This window comes from Vidua macroura, chromosome 1 (genome assembly GCF_024509145.1).
Source record: "Vidua macroura isolate BioBank_ID:100142 chromosome 1, ASM2450914v1, whole genome shotgun sequence".
Classification (NCBI taxonomy): domain Eukaryota; kingdom Metazoa; phylum Chordata; class Aves; order Passeriformes; family Viduidae; genus Vidua; species Vidua macroura.
The window spans coordinates 33,728,793-33,749,209 of NC_071571.1; the positions used below are offsets into that span (position 1 = coordinate 33,728,793).

Sequence of the window (20,417 nt, forward strand, 5' to 3'; positions counted from 1 at the left end):
CAAATAAAAACTCCCAGTTTAGATGACAAGAATTCATCTGTGGAAAATAAAGAATAAAACCGAAAGACATCTCCAAGCAAATATTTTCCTTTCTATCCTCACTAATTTGCGATGTTTAGCTTTACTATCAAGATAGATCCTCCACAGAACTTCCTTCATTACTGATGTCTCTGAAATCCTTATTCAGTACCTTCGAGGTTTATTATTACTTTTTGACAATAAATGCATTGCTTTAAAACATACAGTAATTGTAATTGTTTCACTATGGTTTACCTGAGCAGTCATTCAACATACAGTTTGGATTGCAATGGAAGAAAACCAGATCATGTGTCCACATCGACCTCCTCACGTTAACCAGCTCTCGCATCGTGGCCACGAAGGGTCTTCTTTCAAATAGTAGGGTCTTAGAAGTATTTACAAGTTTCTCAGAAAATTGTGTCTAATTGAAAGTGTATTGCTCGGAGCTGGCCTTGTGGGCTGTAAAGTCTGTCAGTGATACTTGCTGGCTGTTTGGGATTTCAGGAGAGCTGTCAGTTTTCACCATTTTGCTACAGCAATATTAAAAAAAAAAAAAAAAGAAAAAAAAAAAAGAAAGAAAGGCTATAATTCCAAAGATACAGATCTCTTGTTCTGAAATAAGAGGTTCATTGTCTTTTCTCTTTTTAATTATTATTAATAATTACTTTAATCTGAACACACACACAAAAAAAAAGTTCTGAAACTCTTGAATTGCTGCTTCTCCATTTTTAATCCATTAACTGGTAGTCTTCAATTTGTTGATCACTTTTTTCTCTTTGACCCTTCTGTTTTGGAACCAGATTGTGACCTGTCTCTCTGATAGATTTGTAGTCGCCGATATCCTCCTCCTCTTGTCCTTGGTTATGAATTTATTTGTAGCATATTCCCTTTCGAGTTCTTTTAACTGGACCTTTGTGTAAGGCACTCGTTTCTTTCTTCCACGTCTGTATGAGTTCGCATCCGAGGGATGAGAAACGACGTCTGGAACAGAAAAACCATGCAGGGAAGCGTTAGAAAATCGCTCGAACCGGTTAGGACATCTTCAGGAGGTACAAGGGTTAGGGTTAGAGCGCACTCCTCCGCCTGCCCCGCTCCGATTTAGCTACTAAAGCCCGGCTCAGCACTGGGGACTCCTCTGTCCTGGCCGCCGCAGACAGCTTTCAGGCAGCGAAAGGCACTTTTTCTGTCAGACAGACAAACAGTAACAAACCCCATGTAGCCCGGCCAGGGACTCTGGGAAGGACCGAGAGAGGCTACAGAGATTTACACAGCTCGCTTACTTCATGGTCTATGGAAAATAATACCACAGACCTTCCCGCGGCCCTTTTCAGCTGTTTCCTCTCCCGGGGCCGGCGCCGGGGCCGGCCAGGCGAGGCGGGATGTGCCGTGCGCCGGCGGGGGGCAGGGGGCGGCACCGGTGCCGTTCCAGCGGCACTGGGGCATGTGTGGACCGGGGCGGGATGGGACCGGGGACGGCGGGCGGGACGGCGAAAGGTCGGCCCGGGAGGGTTATCACGGAGCCCTGCCGGCGGGATAGCCGGGAGAGCCGAGCGGGGCAGGATGAAAAGAAGAGACAGGGGGAGCCATGCAGGTGTATTACCCGGGAGAGTGGATTTCCAGAGGTGAGGCGGCTGGCTCTGCTCCTTGGGGCAGTACACTTGCCCGTTCCACCCGTTCGTGATGGCCCAAGGCTGGTAGCTGTCCATGGGGAGAAGAGGGTCGTGGCGCGGCTCGCCGGGGCCGCCGATGGCGGGCACCACGGGCATATCCAGATAACCGGGCACCGGCTGGTAGGGCCCGGCGGCGTAGCCCTGGTAGAAGGCGAACTCCTTGGCCCGCGACGTGAACTCCTCGCCGGAGACCGAGGTGTCCATGTACTTGTCGGCGAAGGTGGAGGCGGGCTGGGCGCAGGACTTGATGGCGTTGTGGTGGGTCATGCGACAGGGGTAGTAGCCGCTGCCGAAGTAGCCGTAGGGCAGCGCGGCGCCGGAGGAGCTCTGCACGGCGGCGGAGCAGGGGCTGCACTGCTTGACAGTGGGCTCGGCCATGCCGGCGGCGGGGGCCTCGCTGGAGGTGTAGGCGGCGGCGCTGGGGGCGGCCAGGGGCGCAGGGTGAGCCATCAGGTTGCGGCAGGGGTTGGCCGCCGCCGCCGCCGCGAAGTTGCTGCCGGCATGAAACCCGTCCATGTTCTTATTGATCTCATCCAGGCTGTTGTCGTAGAGGAACATGACGGGCTCGATCCAGCGGGGGTGGAGGAGCACGGAGGCTGTCATAGCCCGCTCCGCATTGAGACTAGTGGCTCTTTTTTAAAAGCCCCAAAGACTGAAAAAAGAGATACTCAATCTCCGGGACTTGACCAGGGCTGACGCGCCAGCGTCGCGCCAGGCCGGCCCTCATTGGCCCGCCCGCCCCCACGTGATATGCAAAGCAGCTGATAAACATCTGAGGGAATAAAGTGGAGATAATTAAATAACGCAATCAGCGCGCGGGGCCGGGTCCCGGCCCGGGGCGCGGGCACGGGTGCGGGCGCGGTCCCGCCGCCGCGCGGGACGAGAGCGCCGGGGGGGGGGGGGGGGCCGCCCGTCCCTTCTCCTTCCCTCCCTTCCTCCCTCTGGCCCTCCCTCGCCACCGAGGCGTCAGCTTTTTGGCCCCGTTGTTGCCGCGGCGCACCCCCCGAGGTGCGGGGCTCCCCTTGGCACCCCGCCTGATTTCTCCCTGCGCAGCTTTCCTTGAGCCCTCCCCGCTCCGAGCGCCGCGGAAAGCCCGGAGGCCTCCCCTCGTCTCGGGGGGAAGATGAGCCGCACCCCTTCTACCCCCTTCCTCCGCCGGTCTGAGCCGCCGCCTCTCCCCGGGGAGCGCTGGCGGGCCCCGTCCGGGTGACGCGGAGAGCCCACCGCGAGCTGAGGGAGGAGAATCGTTCCTCGCGCGCAACGCTGGGACACATAAAGCTGTCGAAACGGAGCCTCTCGGGGTCTTTTCTGGGTGTTTTCCTCCTTCCTTCCCGCCCGTCGAAAGCCCAAGACCCATCTCGCTCCTCTCGCCACAAAGTCTCAGAAGTCAGATAAGAGGAACTGACCGGGAAATCCCCATTTTATTTATTATTATCTTTTAGGAAGGTCTTGGGGAGCGGGAGAGTTAACTGGATATTCATCGCGATACAGCTGTATTATTTGTTGCCGTAATAATAAAACCCTGGGCCTACGATTCGACTTGAATCTTTTTCGGCTGTAAAATATCACGTCGGCTTGCATGGTGTGTGCACGGACTCACGGCGTTTTTTGTGTGTATGTGTGTGCTGGGAAAACAAAACGGATTATCGACTGAAAAATAGGGTTTTTTTTGAAGGCCGTACCACTTTGCAAGTGAATGCTAGGAAAAAACCCCAACAACTCCGTTATTTTTTCGGGATGAATTTTTCATAGGGTGAAAGAATTTCAATTTTTAATATCCTTCCACTTCCCACCGGCGCGGATGCTGTTCTCCCCTAGGCTTTTAGCGCACAGCCTTGAACCCAGAACCCTCCATCACTGAGCTATCAATAAACTTGACCTAAAGCAGCGTTCGCCTCATCGTTAACAGCTTTCAGCCCTCACGCGTGTGCACAAAACAGTCACAAATACTCCCATCCTGAAAACTAATTTTTTTCCCCCAATTGCGTGTTGCTTTGTTTTGAGTCTGACAGCTCGGCGTATTTATTATCCTATTGTGCTTTCCATTGACGTTGTAGCATTGTTTTGCCCTCATGGCTACAAGCGCAGAGCAATCCCGGGACGTACATTGTTACCGAGCAGGCTTTTCCTTGCCTAGCGCAGAGCTGCCAGCCATGAGAAATAGCTCTTTGGCGCCCAAGGATATTTTTTCAAGGTGCTTTTTCCGTGCCCTGAGTTGGGATACCTGAAGTCTCTGCCATCCCCCTGCTAATTTGGCAGCATTTAGCCGCTTTTTTCCTTCATTGTAGCCAGTAAAATATTCTCACTTTAATTTTGCACACTCTTTTCCTCATTTTTCCTCATGGCCAAAAGCAAATATTTATTCCACGCATATTTTCCCTTTTCTTCCAGGCTCCAGTTTTGAAACCTGAGGATTCCCCCGGCCAAACGTTGCTTGACTGCCATGAGTTGGTTCGGTTTGTTTCCCCCGGTTTTCTCGAGGCTGCTCCTGAAAATCGCTTTGCAGGACGAGGGAGGAGAAGTGGGAAGGGGAGGCAGCTCTATGGGGCAGCGCTGTTTTACATACGAGTTAGACACGGCTAGAGGCCAAGGTCAAGTTGAAAGTTGCAGTCTAGCCAATGTGAGAACTGTCATTCAGAGCCCGAAGATCTGTCTGATTTGTTAAAAAGCGGGTAGCCATGAGAACACTAATCTCTCCAGCTCCCCTCTACCCCCCTCTCCAGCCCCCCCCCCCCCCCCCAATCTCCAAACTCCCCTCAGCCGCAGAGAGTTTCTCGCTTATCTGCCTCTACTTTTCAAGCTCCTTTCTACAAGGAGGGAGAAGTCATGTGGAACCGTAGCTTTCAGCCCCGGTGCAAACTGTACGAGGAGTGTGTGTGGGGTGTCAGAGCGGGGGACAAGGGGGAGCATCCGGTCTGCTGACTTTTGGTGGTTGTTATTTTGTTTTGTTTACCCTCCTGGGGCTGTTCCAGCCCTGTGTGCTAGAAGAAGAAGGGAGATTAGATTAGAGAGCTAACTTTTCTCCCTTCTCTGCATCTCTTACTCACTCTAGAGATCTATTTAATAATTATGGAAGAAGGCCATGCTTTTCACTGATGATAAGAGCAGTAATACAACAGTCCTCTTTCCCGGTTTGCCATGATGTGAGGAGGATTTCGGGAACGGGACCGTTTCCTCAAAATAGGTAAAAATGACATCTGCGTATGCACCATAAGAAAAATAGTGTTGTCAGACACGGGACTCCATGCTTTGTTTTGCTTTCTTCATTTAGATGACTTTTAATAAATTATTGACACCGAGAGAGCAGAAAAGCCTCATCAGATATTTTTGATGCCCGCAATTCCAAATTTTAATTCCTCGGCTATCATTTCTTCCTAGCTTAATGGGTATTTGCCATTAAATGTTAGAAAGGAACCGTGAGGACTGAAGGCATCGGGCAGAACAGATGTTCTTCGAAAATCGCGGACCTTGTAATGAACACCAAGGATAAAAACACTCCCGAGCCTTTCCCCCTAGCCTTGAACGTATACCATTCCCTACCACTTGTGGAAGAGCTTTTGCTTTTCACAATGTAAGTCTTGGGATGAGCTGGATAAGTTGACCAAAACTAAGGAGTTTACTTGAAGCTACTGCTTGATTTGAGCGTCTTTGGAAAAGTTAATTGATAATTAAATGCTTCCATACATGCAACCGACAGACTAATCAAAGCTTATTCCAATTTTTTGGGGTCTTTTTCTTGTGAAATAATGTTAGAATACAGCACATGCAAGCGCATGGTAGAACCATAGAGATTTCCAGGAGAACTAATGCAAACCTCCGAACTGCTTTGCATTTATATTGAGTGTGAAACAACTTGGAGAGAAATGCATCTGTTGAATCGTTCCCTCTAAAACGAGTATTAATTCCTGGGGGAGCTGGACTATGAACAACCATGATCAAGTTGAGGAGGATTTTAAAAGGTCCTGAATCTTTTCATAGGCAGGCAATTTCTAACTGATGGTGGTCACCCATCGCGGTACACTGCATGCTCATCTCAGGTATTATAAAATGCTTAAGTGGCATTTTTTAACCTCGTTGCATCGAGAGTGGTCAAAAGCATTTCACCCACTTCGCAGGTGTAAGCGAGAGTGGAATTTGGCCCTTACAAGTGCTTTAAAACAGGTCACTGTGTGCGTTCCTGACGCCATGAAGCTAAGAATAGTCTTGCCAGTGAGGACTGCAGCAATATGGCCTTAAACGTGAAAACATAAACTATTTTTAAACCTTCTTATGTGATAGGAATATGGCCATTCATGCACTTAAAGAGGCCCTAAGCTTTCTCTTAGAGAAACCAGAAGTCCTTTCAGTTGAAAGACGAATTTTGAAAATGCGGAGTTTGACGGCTCAATATCTAAAAAGCCTTTTTTTCCCCTCCCAGACCCGTCTTTGTGTGATAACACACATGCACCCTCCGCAGCCCTGCAGCGGGAATGCCTGGCTGAGGAGAACACTGATTTCTTGTAGGTTAATCACGATCTACGAATACAGAAAAAAAAAAAAAAGAAAAAAAAAAAAAAAAAAATCCAACCCAACCCCAAACTGTTGCCCAAAGAAATTCACTCTTATTTTTTCATGCACTGCTTAGAGCTAATTAATAAGCATGAAGGAAAAAAATCGCGTCTGATTGCTGAAAATGTATGTTTGTCACGGAGTTAAATCCCCCTAAACCCGCTAAAATATCTCAGCTGATAATGGAGGAGCTAGACGGTGATCTTAGTTCACTAATAATAATCATCCTGCAGAGTTCAGGATTCTTGGAAGAAGCGGGAGTAAAATGGTAGCAGGACCAAGAGCCTTAATCGAATTTGATTTTCATGAGCAAATGAAATTTACCTGCCAGAAGGGTAATTTGGAGCAGTACTGTCACGGCTGTTTTCTTCCACAATTTCTAAAGCATCAGGGATTGAGATAAACATTCCTGAATCCGTTTTAAATATACTGTGTCTTTCAGGATATTCATGTGTTTCTAATGGAAGTAAGCAGCTTTACGAGCGGGTTTCGCAGGACATCTTAACTCTCTCCCTCCCACTGCGTGCTAAGGGGGGTGCTGTGATAATTACAAAATAAGAAGAATTTGTAACAGCAAATGCAAAAGGGGAAGAGCTCGGGAAAATTTGTGAAGGCGCCCTAACAATTCTCAGGCGCACACTAGATACGAACCTATCTATTTCAGTCGACCCAAACATTCAAACGGCACCACCTATGAAAAAGGTGTGCTGGAAAACAATGTCACCGCTTTCACACGATGTGTGGGACACGGTCTAATCTTTATGCAGCCAGGTCTCAGAAGATCGTTTCACTCAGCAGGTTTTTTTTGGGTTTGGTGTTTTGTTTCGGATTTTTTTTTTTCGTATTTCAGCTTCAGAAAACACGCTGGAGGTATTTAATGTGATTAGAAATTAAAATGGGAGTGATGCTGAGATCTGTCTCACAGGCGAGGTCTCTTTTCTGTTTTGTTTTACTTTGCTTTACATTTTTTCCGTAGTATTTTCGGGGAGAGAGGGGGTGTGCGATAGCTTTCTGCTTATATGTGGCGGGTGAAAGCAGTTGAAGTCTGGCATTAGATGTTAGTAGCCCACAGAAAATATTTTACATAAACTGCCGTGTAAATGCAGTGATGAGGAGAAGCCTTTGCCGGCTCTCTATCAGCCACAGGCTGTTTGAATATAGTGATAAAGCACCCCCTTGTAATTTCAATGAATTTTGCCATGCCAACTGAGACGGATTTATTTGCCATCAGGTCTGTTCTTTCGCACCAAGGGTGCCGAAAAAGTTTTTCTTTTTCCCTTAGCAAATTCTGATAAGGAGGAGGCCTGGCTGGCCGTGCAGTAGTTTATCTGGTCAATTCCATCATCTAGTTGAAATGTTCTGAACGTGTAATAGCAACAGATGACAAAATTATATTCAAGTTACTCTCCCTTGATATTCTTTGGTTTATCCTCCAATTTTCGAGATTTAGCATTTTTGGGAGTAAACCAATTTCTCACCTTATCTACCAGTAGGTCACATTTTTGTGAAAAGAAAAGAAAAGAAAAGAAAAGAGGTACAGTAAGCTACAATATCCTCTCTATTTCTGCTGTGAGCTTGTAATAATTGCTACCACATGATCACATGGTGTATTGTTGCAGCCTGATTACAATTAAACTTATCCCTCCACCTTTTTCATTAGAGGAAGGAAAAAAAGTTCTTCCTGAGCTTCAGGCCCACTTTGTGCTGTTTTATTTCCCTTTGAAAAGCTGTCGGAGAGAAGCCGAAGTCTCTCTTTCCTTTACAGTGGGAGAGAAAGCGTTTCCAAAAACCCCTTCTCACCATAACTTTCTTGTAATAGCGTGACATTTACACATTACATCCGACCAGGGGGGCTTAGGGGCAGAAGTGGACGCTGCTGCTCTCTGCAAGAAGTTGCACAGTCTTTTTTTTTTTTTTTTTTTTTTTTTTTTACGCTGAGCCTAAAGTCGTATCTTCACCTAGGGAGGGAAACAATGAGGCTCTCAGTGTTAAAGACGTCCGTGCGCGGTATCTAGAAAAAAAAAAAAAAAAAAAGAGGGAGAGAGAGAAAAAAAAAAATCATACAGGAAACATTGGACATGTTTGCCTTTACTGGAAGACAGCTGTTTGAGTACATTCTTCAAGAGGGTTTTTTGGTTCCCTTTTCAGAAGTGGTTTGAGTGATTAAAACATTGACTTGATGGAGGCAGTTTATCTCTAATGTCTAGCTCTGTCTAACAACTCTTTTTCCTCTCTTTTTCAGCTCTTTGCTCCGTTGAGACTGTACATACTCGGGGCTGTATCCGCGGCTGTCTTAAGAAATATCTTAAGAGGTACGGGGACTCACCCCACTGGCGGGAGGGGAGGATGGATCTAGCTGGAAGGTACCTGAGCCACGAGTGGAAATCTTGCCCGCGGAGAGGGGAAAAAAAAAAAACCCAACACCAACAACCAAAACACACTGGATCTGGCAAGCCCCTGCAACTCTTGTCAAATGTGGTGGAAAGGGGCGGGAGCGGGCGCTGGAGAAGTCCCGTGGCTGCCATCCCATTTCCCTCCGGCTCCTCCAGCAGGCCGGGTGGATGCAGGACCGCCTCGGGGCTCGCCCTGCCCTCAGCCCGTGGCCCACAGGGAAGGCCCGTGCCGGCTCTCCACAGCCGCCGGCGCTGGGCCGAGCTCGGCGGCCGCCCAGAGGCACACTCGCACCTGCGCCCGGCCACCCGGCCGCGCTGCCGCCTCCTGCCCCTGGGCAGCTCCGCGGTCCCGCCTCGGCACCTCTTCATGGCTCCTTCCACCCCCTCGAGCACGGACGGGGATGGGTTTTGGCAATTGGTATTTCTCTGCTCTGTGGGCGCATGGAGCGGCTTCTGCCGGCAGTGGGTGAGGAGGGGGGTGCGCGGCCGTCAGCGCCGTGGGGAATCGCGCACCCACGGGCAGCAGGCGCGCACACCTGAAACCACTGCTGTGTCCCCTTGCCCTGGCTGATGCGTCTGTGTGACCGCACTCGTGACTCTCGCCTTGTCGCGCCCTATGCTCATCCCTCTGCTAGAGCAAGGAGGGGAGCGGGGCGTCCTCTCCAGCCCCTAAGCGTATCCCACCTCTGGCTTAGCTAGAGCCGCCTTCTTGTGTGGGTGGGACCCCGCAGAGGATAGCCCTGGGGACACGTTTCACAAAAAGCAACGCACCATCTGCATGGATCTGTGGTCACTTTCGAGCAGGAAAAGGCAGCTGGACTCGGCTGAGTCCTCAGCATTAAATGACCTTCGTCCATGCCTTGGGTACTCCCAGTACCAACCAACCACCTACCAGCAGAGCGCTACTCGATACCGTGATGTGATCCCGTCTTCTCTGATTAGCTTTACATTTCACCAAGCACACGCATTTTTGCTAAAAGTGTATTTGGTAAAATCCTAGTAAACCCGGGGTCTAGAAAATGCGTTCTAGTGCCTAGAGTACATTTCTCAGGTATATATAATACGTGCTGTCTTTCATGACGAGAGACATTTGCTGCTCTTCATGTTAGATGGAACTAATGTCTTTCTATCCATACCGTGAACACATTTTCTAAATAGGAATTCTACAGTGTTTTCCTTTAAACATAACACCAGCCAAACGCAGAGTAGTCGATAACTTGCATCTCTGTGTAAGCATATTACTCCCTTTTTGCTGAATCATGAATTTTTCCAAAGCTTATTGTATTTTATGTCTTCTTTAGATAAGCAGTTACATATGTGACTCTGTTGAAGGCTAAATCCCATTCTTACATACACGACAGCTGACTGTACTTCCATGATGTTATTTACTCTGGAACCAGCTAAAAACTGAGAGTCGTGGCTCACCAGGAAAGGCGGGAGTGGAGTCAGACCCTAATTAACCCGCACACAGAGGACTCCAGCAGTTCACATCTGCCCACGCCTGGACTTAGATCTTCTCATCTGGGGTTCAAACTTCTTCTGCCTGAGCACGCTGGCTTGGAGCCCTTGAGGATGACCACTAGCCGGACCACCGGCACCATCTGGCATTGACACCCTGTGCCCCCACATCCACTCCCACGCGTGGATGTGGGGGAATAAACTCTTCCACCCTCGCCATGGACAGAGGGACGGGGGAAGAGCAGGGATGGTTTCAAGCCAGCGAAAGCAACCCTATTGCAGTCCTGGGAGCCTCTGCAGAGATACCCGGGGAGAGGGAGCCAGGCTGGTGCCAAGGGACTGGAGGGGAGCTGAGGGCACACGCCAAGATTTTCACACTCCAAAGACAATTCGCAAAGTCCCGGGAGCCAAAGTATATTTAGTCCAATAATGGCACAGAGAAAAGGGAGTAGTTTCATAGCATCTCCTCTGACATGCAAAATAACGAGCGGCTGAACAATAAAGGTTCGTCTCTAGCCAAGCATGCCCTCTGGTCTTCTAGAGCAGATACCTAAAGGAAGAATTTCCCCTGTCCCCTCGCACGCAACCCGGGGCCATTTTCCTGCAGATGTAGCTGCCCTGTTGCCAGTGAGCCAATATCCTCGCTCGGAGCCGCTTCCTTCCTATTGTGGGGAAGATACTCGCTGCCTGCCAGCAATTACCAATTGTCATCCACTTTCACAAGACCGTATTTCTTTGCAATTTCTCTTGATGCGTGTGGGGACTATGTAAAATCTTCTGTAATGTCCCAGTGCGGCCCGCTACCACATCGCCCTCCTAAAAAGAAAAAGAAAAAAGAAAAAAAAAAAAAAATAGAGAAGGAGAACCCGACCCCTCCGTCCCCTCAAACAGCTGGATGTAACATCAAGCTACATATCATAGGTCGTGTTGCAAAGGAAACATAAAGGCTGGTGCGCCTTTGCTCACTGAAGTATCTATATCCGCTGAATGCTGCTTCTTGCTGTTGCCAGGTCAACAAATTCTCAGCCCAGGACTCTCCCTCGAAAAGTCCATCATGCCGTGTGGACGTGGATCCTATCTGAAACCTGTGTGCCCGGACATGAGAAGCCGGACAGGTTGAGCAGATCAGACCGTTGGTATAGGCACCGGAGGGACGAGGGCACATCTCACTGCCCCGGCCCGGCAGCCTACCTGCTGCTGGGGGAAAACTCCACTCCAGATCCCAAATCCATCAGAAGTTTTACCACGGGAAAAATGTCACTGTGAGCTGATGAAGGCATGAACAGACACGTCATCACCACTTTGTGTGATGTAAATATTTGGCAAATAAAGGAGAGGGAGCTTTTTTACCTATGAATTTTAGCGTGACTCTGGAGAGAGTGGGGTTCCAGGTCTGTATCTACTCTGGGAGTCGCTAAAAGAGAGGTCAGAAGTTTATGCTGAGGTTCCTACGAAGTTTGGGCAATGCCTAGCTAATCGAGTAATTGTAAATTCATAATTAGCTTTCAATCAAAGTCTCATTTTCTGTAAATGGCACGACCGTGCCAAATGGAAAAACAAATCCCCCTCAGATAGAAAAACGAAATTATGTATACAAGTATTCCAATCGGAGAATTAAGATTAAATTGCATTTATTGGGGAGTTGTGTGTGTTATCGATTGTACTATTTTTTAAACAATAACCACAGGATCGAAACCTTAAAAACTGTGAGCAAGAATATCCTAGCTGACATAAAAGTTGCCTGTATATAAAAAGAGAATCCCATATAACTCCACAGCGGAAATCGGTTAGCAAGTATCTTCTGCCCGTTTTCAGACATCAAATGTTCTTGCCATATGTCCGTTCTTATTTGTATATCAGCTAAGAAACCTGAAACGTATATATGCGATATTAAAACAAAACATGAAAGATTTTCTCAGAAATCTGTGAGAGGGGAATGTAGGTCTGAGGCGGGGGTTGAAGGAAGTAAAAAACCCAAGTGATGCTATTGCCAAAAGCTTTAATATTGAACAACACAGCTGAAGCTTTTATCACGGTACGAAATTTACAGCCTAATAATTCAAACCTGTGTGCACATTGCAAGATGTCTCTTTGCTTTGCTGGGTATCCAAAGAGATAGTTTTGCTTCCGAGGTGAGGAGCATTCCTGCAAGTCAGAGAAGTCTTTGGGAACGACAGGTGACTGGCAACTTGAGGAGCAGAAAGGGTCAAGGAAAGAATAGAAAATAAGGTTATGGCAGATGGTGGCTTTTTTAGGATCAGAAGAAATTTCTGATACCTAGTGTGGAATTATAAGTGTGGCATCTATGGTCACTAAAGGAACAAAACAAGAAAAACTTTATCTGGTGAAAGAAAAACGTGTGGCCTGAAAGAACAATAGTTTAAGCATTCGCAAGTCGGAGATCTCCGAGCATCCTCATCATTTGGGCAGAGGATGAGGCGTCCCGCATCTCAGCTGCAACTATGATTAGGTGATTAGGTAGCAACTATGATGTTGGAGTGATCTGAACTCCTTAGAAAAGGAGAGAATGTGGAAGGGAAGGAGAATACCCCATTTAAGAAAATACCCACCCAACGTTCCGCAAAATAGAAGCAATCCTGGCACTAAATCTCGCTGTAGCTTGGATGCGCCTGGTCGTGCCCAAAGAGAAGCCACCTGTTTGTTAGGCAGGGACAGCCTGGGACGCCCGGTCACAGGATGATCGGTCGCTGTAGTACCGGTACATGTTTTAAAACTCAAGGTCAACGCCTCTCCCTCGCCTCCTCCACCTTCCCCGGATACTCCGTCCTCTTCCCGAGAACTAAATGAAAACATGAATTTCTGCCGTGGCATTGGGGAAGGTTGGAGCCGAGCTCTACGTGTGCTTTACCCATCTCTCCTCCTGTCTTTTCTGCCTTTTCCTGCTGAGATGTGTGACCCAGAAAGGAGCAGAAAGTGTTTCGGGTAAGCTCGGGTGCCCGCCGTCCCGCCGGAGCCGCGAGTCCCAGTGCCCCGCGTGTCCCGGCTTGTTCGGGTGGCCCCGCCGGCGGCCGGGGCAGGCTCCAGTCCCCTGCTGACGATAACCATCAGGGATTTGCAAGTGTAAACAGAGCCCCAGAGGCTGCGGGGTGTGGGTATCATTGCTTGAGTTTCCCGTGCCAAAGGGAGCGAGGCACCGGGCGGAGCAGCACGGCAGGTTGTGGGGTCGCCCCTGTGGGACTGAAATCGGTCGGGGGCCGGTCTCACCGGAGCAGAACTCGGGCGGGGCTGGACTGGCACTGGGAGCCTCCAATAGGGGCGAGGGGGGCCGCGCCGCGGGGCGCCGCCATCGCCACTCGGCGCTCCGGTGCGGCGGCCCGGCGGACGGCACGGCGGGAACGCGGCAGCAGCGCTCCGCGGCGGCCCGAGGACAGAGCGGAGAGGACAGGAGGGCAGCGGTGAGTCCGAGGAGCCGGGTTAAGCTCCTTCCCGCGGGGAGGAGGGGTCGGGCTGCAATGGCGAGGCTTTCCCACTAGATGTCTGCACAGCTAATGATAGGCGAAAGCTCTGTTCTTTCCCGGGTGTATCCCCCAGAGCCCGACCCTCCAGCCTCTATCAAGTCTGCCAACCCCTTGAGAAATTAAATCCCTTTCCCCCGCTACCATCCCGAGTTTTTTTCCTTCTCTTTGTTTCTTTTTTTTTCTTTCAAGAGTGTGCTGGAGTTTTGGCTAGAAAAAAATACGGATTTCTCCACAGAGGAAGCTCTCTGGTCTGCGACTCATGTTATTGGAATCCTTTTATGACCTTTGATGCGTTTAAATAACACGGTAAAACTGTGCACACACCTCGGATTGAACTTTAATCATCCCAAGTCAAGGACATCCAGGTGGTAAATTACTTTATTTTGACATTTCTGCTTTAGAACAGTATGTTCTGTGATCCCAGTCGTAGGTCACAGAGACGTTTCTAGTTTTCTCATCCTTAGAAGAGCAAATATACTTTACCTACAGATATCAGAATTTCGTCTCTCCTGCTACCTTATTAAAAAAAAAAAAAAAAAATTGAAAACCAGACACCAAAATCAAGTCTCCTGGGATTCTAGTTCTATTGGGCACCTCCAGACTTCCCATAGGACTGAGAAAATGTTCCTTGCTGTTAAGCACCTCTTCACCTCTCCTGGAATATGTGTGAGCATAATGTGCTATACAGAAACGTAGACAAGTTTTATATATACATATGTTTGTGCGTATGTTCCCTTTCTGCAAACTGTGATGCTGTAATAGATTGCTTTAAAAACATTAAAGTAATCTGCAGATTTTTTTTCTTTGGTCTTGGTGCAGTGTGAGAACCCAAACTGAGTTTCGTTAATTGAGAACAAAATATTCTAACAAATTATGTACCTTCAAGAGAAATCCGGGATGCTTTATTTTGTTTGCTACTAGCACCTGGTTTTAAATCAGATACATTTGAGTGAACACGTACAAAAGAGAGGAATTTGTGGGCCTTTAAATTGCTAATAAAAATTCGTGACAACTAAATTTCACCTTGATTTTTACCAAGGGATCCCTGGTCAACCTCATCTTAGTCTTGGAAGCTGTGGAGCACAGGGACCTAAAGCCAAGCCTTTCACATGGAGTTTTAGGTCCTGAACTCGGTCACAGGAAAGGCCTAAGCTTGGGAAATCCCGTCTGCCTTTGTTATTCTCTTTCATGCCCGCTTTGACCGGCTGAGACTTTACACCCACACCTAGGAAAATTAAAATATGGTTAAATATGAGGTAAATTTTAAGGGAAAACTAGCAGGAGGGAGGTGGGTTCGTGCAGTTGGTTTTGACGGGGTTGTTTAGAAACACACGAGTCCAACTAGGGAGCAGAGTCTCAAGGGGGAATAAGTGAGATTTCGGCTCCACTCGGGAGCCGGAGCAAGTTCAATTCCTCATGAACAAAGTAGTCCCGACATTTATAGCATAAAAAACATGAGGGTGAACAGACAGTCACACTGCAGGAGCGGCAGGAGGGAACCGAACAGGGTACCGACATTTTCCTCCCGGGGTCTGTCCCAGCCCTGTGACGGTGGAGGGTGCTACTCTCCCCACGGCTCCCCGCGGGAGGAACGGGGAGCGTCGAGGGGTGGAGACGGCCAAGGCTGCGGGCACAGAGATCTAGGGTCGTGCATGGACCTTGCGACACTCCTGAGACTTCACCCTGGCTATTTCCAGAAGTTTGAACGCTTTGAGTTCGAGATGAGCATTTTCGCAAATCTTCTCGGGATTTCGTGAATTGTAGACAGCTGCCTTTCGTGACTGGCCGTGCTAGGTAGCGTTATTGCCTTATGTATTGTTGCTATTGAATAGAGATAAAAAGGAGGGAAGGAAACGCTGTCGCCATAATCGCGGCTCCCCGGAAGACAAAAGGCTGTTATTTTGGTTTTTTCTTTTTTTTTTTTTTCTTTTTTTTTTTTTCCCGTCTCTGAAATCCCTGAGTCTAATTATTTAACTGTCCGTTCTCTCCTCCGCTTCTCATTATGAACTCAAGATGTTTAGTGCTGGAAAAATACATCACTTGTTTTATACCCGGACAGAGCCTTTACTTGTGAAACTCACTTCTAAAAAAAAAAAAAAAGGATCTGGAAATAATTAACTCGTACAGTTGAGAACATTATGTTGCTTTTACTGTAAATGTGTCCTTACACCTTTACAAGACGTTACAGAGGACTAACTCAACTAATTGAAACTGTTATATAGCAGCGTTATGTATTCAACATACTTGTTACGTTTCATCTTTATGGACTTAAGAGTTTTATTCCTTTCACAGTGTTGGGATTTTTTTTTTTCCGTTTCCAGCAGCCGCTCGTTTAATCTGCAAGAAGGACAGATATTTGAAAAGCTATGAAAAGAGAGACAATTTAATGTTATTTTCTCTATATCAGGGTAAGACAGATTACACCGTCACGGACAGAGTATTGAAAAAAGAGAAAGCTCGGAAAATTTAAGATCCAAACATTTCTGCCTCATCCCAACACCCCTGGAAGAAATACATATATATATATATGTACCGGCTAGTTTCCATGCTAGCTGTATCGAGTGGTGGGACCTCCTGTTTTCCCTCTCCCACTTTAGGTGCACCCTTGAGGTGGGGAAGCGGGGCCGGGCAAAGCCTGGCTGGCAGGGAGATGCACTCATCCCGCTGAGCACCGGCCTGGGTTGGCGAGGGGAACCCCGCCGGCCGACCACGATGGTATCCCTCGCCTAGGTCCTGAGAGCGGGCACTGCAGCGCGCACCATTTGCGTTTGTGCACCCATAAGGAGCAGCAAGATATCCGCTGCGCGGGGTCCCACCACGATCCTTGTTCCCGTGTCTCCTGCCCATCTTTCCCGTCTCTCTGTCCCTTTCCCGGCAAAGGCGACTAGCCACGGCAGACAATTTACCCTTCATGCTAGTAGCGAGGGAGCCCACAAGGAAGCGTTTTCATTGCTCCCACCAGCGCTACGCCTTCAGGAGCTGATGGAGACTTTTGTCCAGCCCGGAATAACTAGCACTCACATAGGCCAACACAAACGCCCGATTCACGGGGCACCGGAATAGGGACCAGGATGTGGGCTGTGCTCTGAGCTCGGATTTGTGATGAAGCCACAGTCCTGCAATTATTACGTTGTGTTATTTCCAGTGCAGAGGGCAGGGACTACTTCAGATTAATAAATTCGTCTCCCGTGGAGTTCGCCCCAAAAAACTCTGTCGTGGATGATATTTAAAGGCAGAGCCTGGCATATCAAGGAGAAGGGCAAACTGAACAAGGGAAATCTGGTAGCAGGAAGTTCACTTACACGAGGAAGAGATGTGCATATTATCAATTTTACGTGTACAAGCCAACACGTCTATACACCCACAGATGTGTTTGTAGGTGACAGGGGCTCTGTGCGTCTTTGAAAAGATGTCTTATGAAGAAGTGCTTCCAGGGAAATGTTGAAGTTTCAACTCTACAAGCGAGGCTTTCCGCCTAGAAACCAGTCTGCATCCCTGTACTTTCCCTTGGCTGCCCGAGCAAGGAACCGCCCCGGGGAGCAGGAGGTAAACCTGCATCTACAGGCTCATCCTAGTCTGTAATTCCTTGTGTTACTCGACTCTGGCGACGGGCGGGACGCGGAACCGCTCAGGTGCCGGCAGCTCTGCCGCTCGCCGCGCAGGGCCCTGCTGCCGGCCGCAGGTGATGCGGGGACCGCGGCCGCCGAAACATGTGTGCCGCACGCATCGGCACTGTCTCCTGACAAAGTGGATGTGTGATTAATGCAGACCGACGGCTACCCCCAGCCCTGCTCCCCCTCCCATTTTCTCCTCCCTCCTCCCAAGGTCCTCCGCTGGTTTCAATAAAAAGCAGGATCTAAGCTTTCTCTCCTTCAAATCAAAGAGGTGTTACGATTGGCGAAACGAGGGGCAGATGGGGTATTTTCAAAGATACTTCCAAACAGTATGAAGCCGAGACGCTCGGTTTCTCGAGAAGCGAATGTTGTCCAGTAAAACAATGGCAGCGAATAAATCAGTTGTCGGGGTCCCTCTCGGGATCCTGGGGTGATTTAACCGGAGTGGGTGACTCTCCTTCCCCGATCCTGCTCGTTAGAAAGTTAATAGGAGGCGCCGGCCATTTATCCCGAGGTGGCGGAAGGGGAATACGATGGGCAAGGCCGAGGCACCGGGGAGAGCTCTAGTTCTAGGAGAACCGTGTGGCAAGCGAGGCTACGGGTGGCCGGAGTGCCCGTGGGCACCGCTCCTGGCAGCGTCCTGCCCGCTCCTGCCCGCTCGGAGCACGGGCAGCACCGCGGGGCTCTCCCGGCCCATCGCCACCGCGTCAGGCCAGGGCGGGCTGTGTTCACCCGGCTGTTTAACTGTGGCTGTCGCTGCTCTTTTCTTTTCTTTTATTTTCTTTCTTTCCTTTTTTAATTTGTGTGTGTGTGTGTGTGTGTTTCCTCAGAAGGTTAAGCAGGTGAAAAGTAAGATTTATAGGCTTCTGTGAAAATGTGAAAATTAAAACAAGTCTTTTAGGTGTAAAACACACCCCTGAAATACAGTTTCGAGATTTATTTGCTCAATTTTTAGTTGGTAAACTCCATATTACTCCAAAGGGAAAAAGCTTCTCTCTCTTACAGAGCACACAAGGCAGGATTTGCACTCGCGCAGAGGAACCGTACTCTGAAAGAGGTGGTAAAATCCTTATGAACGCGACTTTTTTCAGCCTCGCGGCCGACTGTCCCCCTAGAACAGCGTGAATTTTCTGCTGCCTTGGTTCAAGGGAAGCAATAGTTTTTACGGCCTGCACCGCGACTACAGCTGAAAAGTTTTGCATGAAAAAAAGGAGAGATTAGTGCCCCAGAGCTAGGTTTTCTGTCGGAGAGCTTGGAGTCGTGAACAGTCGCGACGTTTTACTAGTCAGTATGCTTTTTACTGCACAGCTCCACTGCTTTATCGAAAGGGATTCCTGGAGGGGTATTTTTGCACTGGGTTTCATTTTTACGTGGTCACTCGTTTTAAATCTTGAGATGTTCAAAATCAAGGTATAACCGTTTAGTGAAAAAAACCCGTCCCAGCTCTCTTACTGCTAATGAACAGAAATTATTCCACTTTCATCTCGCCCCTCAGAAATATTTTTACTTAGAGCTGGCTGCTAATTGGGGTGCACAGTTGCCTTTAATCTCTAACACAGTGCTTGGAACATACCCAGAATGGAATTAAAGTAAGTCTGATACACAAGAAGAAAACATGTCTTCCCAGTAAAATTCATTTTATGATCACAGCTTGTGTGCTACGTCAAAATGTTAAGTTTAGTCATCTAGAGGATAAAGGATAAAAACCCCATTTGAAAGTCACTAATGCTTACATTTGGTACTGTTTTAATTTTTTCTATTAGAAGTACAAGTAAGGAATATCTTTTGTTCTAATAAACTATGGATGAAATATAAATTTGCATGTTTACAAGTAGTTTGTATGCCAAAGTCATCATCTGAACCTATGGATAAATATATGTATTTCTCCTGAAAGCAGACTGTGGGAGATCATCAGACCACCATCCCCACAGAAGTGTTCTCTCCCCTTCTACAGTACTGATGGGAAGGAGAAAGGGCAAACAGTGTGCATGTGTGTGTCTGTGTGCACAAGTGTGTGTACAAGAGGGATTTCTGCCACCCTGTTGTGCAGCTTTGGTTGAGTGAGCTGTAGATCACAGTTGCATGGTAGCTCAGCAAGCTGCCAAAAGAAAAACCCCAAAACCAAAAAAAACCCGGAGATGGAAATGGCTCTGATAAAGCCTGTGTCATATGGCTTGCTGTGCAAAAGTAAACGCTGCACTGAACACCTAGAAGCCCCAAAATTGCTGAACTCATTTCCTACCAAAGAAATTTTGTTGAGTTTCTATGGTAAGGAGGGCCATTGGCTTGTTTGTTTGCTTGTTTGTTCTATTTATAAACATTCCTATAGAGCTTATCCAAAGAGCATCTGTATGCCCGCTGGAGTCAGATCTGGTTTCCTGGGTGAAGTTGCATCCTTATTCAGTAGTAGTATGTTGGAAATGTCTGCTAAAGAAGGAATCAACCTTCCTCAGCCTGTGGCACTTCTATTAGGGACTGGAGTCTGAACCCTCCTAGGATACTTCCACACAGCACACCAAATAGTTAAACCATCATGAAAGTCACTCAAAATAAAAAGAGTGGGGTGAAATGTCTTGTGTTTGTCAAAGGATTTCAGAAAACAGGTGAAGAATTAAGATAGGACTTAATGTTATGCATATCGCATGTAAATGAAATATTTAATCTGCCATTTCATCTCTCCTGTGTGCTCAAACACCTTCAACAGTTCTTTGAACAAATATTTAGTTTCCAAGCTATAAATTTGTCTTATGCAAAGAGAAAGCTTTTAGGATCTCCAGTTTAAACTCGTTTGTACCACTTGTTGTGGTGCTGAGAATTATCAAACCGGTCAGCTTACCTTTCCCACGAATGGTAATTAAAAGAGAGCTAGGGGCTGTGTGGGGTGGAGTAAAAGAAGGGATAATAACATTCAAAAAAAAAAGTGAGCTCACAAGTTGTGATTAGCATTCTTCCTAGTTTATTTTTTTCTTCAGTTAACTCCTGATTTCCTTCGTTTGCAATGCCTTGGCATCAGCTCTGTCTGTAACCCTGCCCTGCAGCATTTTGAGAGCCCTTATTAATGTAATTATCAAAACTGTTGTGGAGAGAAACTCTTACAGTATTCTCCTCTGCCAGAGGAGTACTTTAAAATGAAAGCATCTGTGCCATATCCTGTCATCCAAGGAAATCCCACAAAAATTAACTGGTATTTTACTACATTGGGTTGGGATAAGGTATGAAAGGGAGAGAGAGAAGGAA

General features: G+C 47.9%; 1 protein-coding gene across 1 annotated transcript; it reads right to left on the bottom strand.

The window, feature by feature from the left end:
• Positions 1-754: 754 nt before the first annotated feature.
• On the bottom strand, positions 755-2,291 carry HOXA13 (homeobox A13). Its single transcript, XM_053991408.1, has 2 exons — positions 1,619-2,291; positions 755-999 (listed from the first exon to the last, which is right to left on the bottom strand). The coding sequence occupies exons 1-2, from the start codon at positions 2,289-2,291 to the stop codon at positions 755-757; spliced, it is 918 nt and encodes a 305-aa protein (XP_053847383.1).
• Between the last annotated feature and the right edge of the window lie 18,126 nt (positions 2,292-20,417).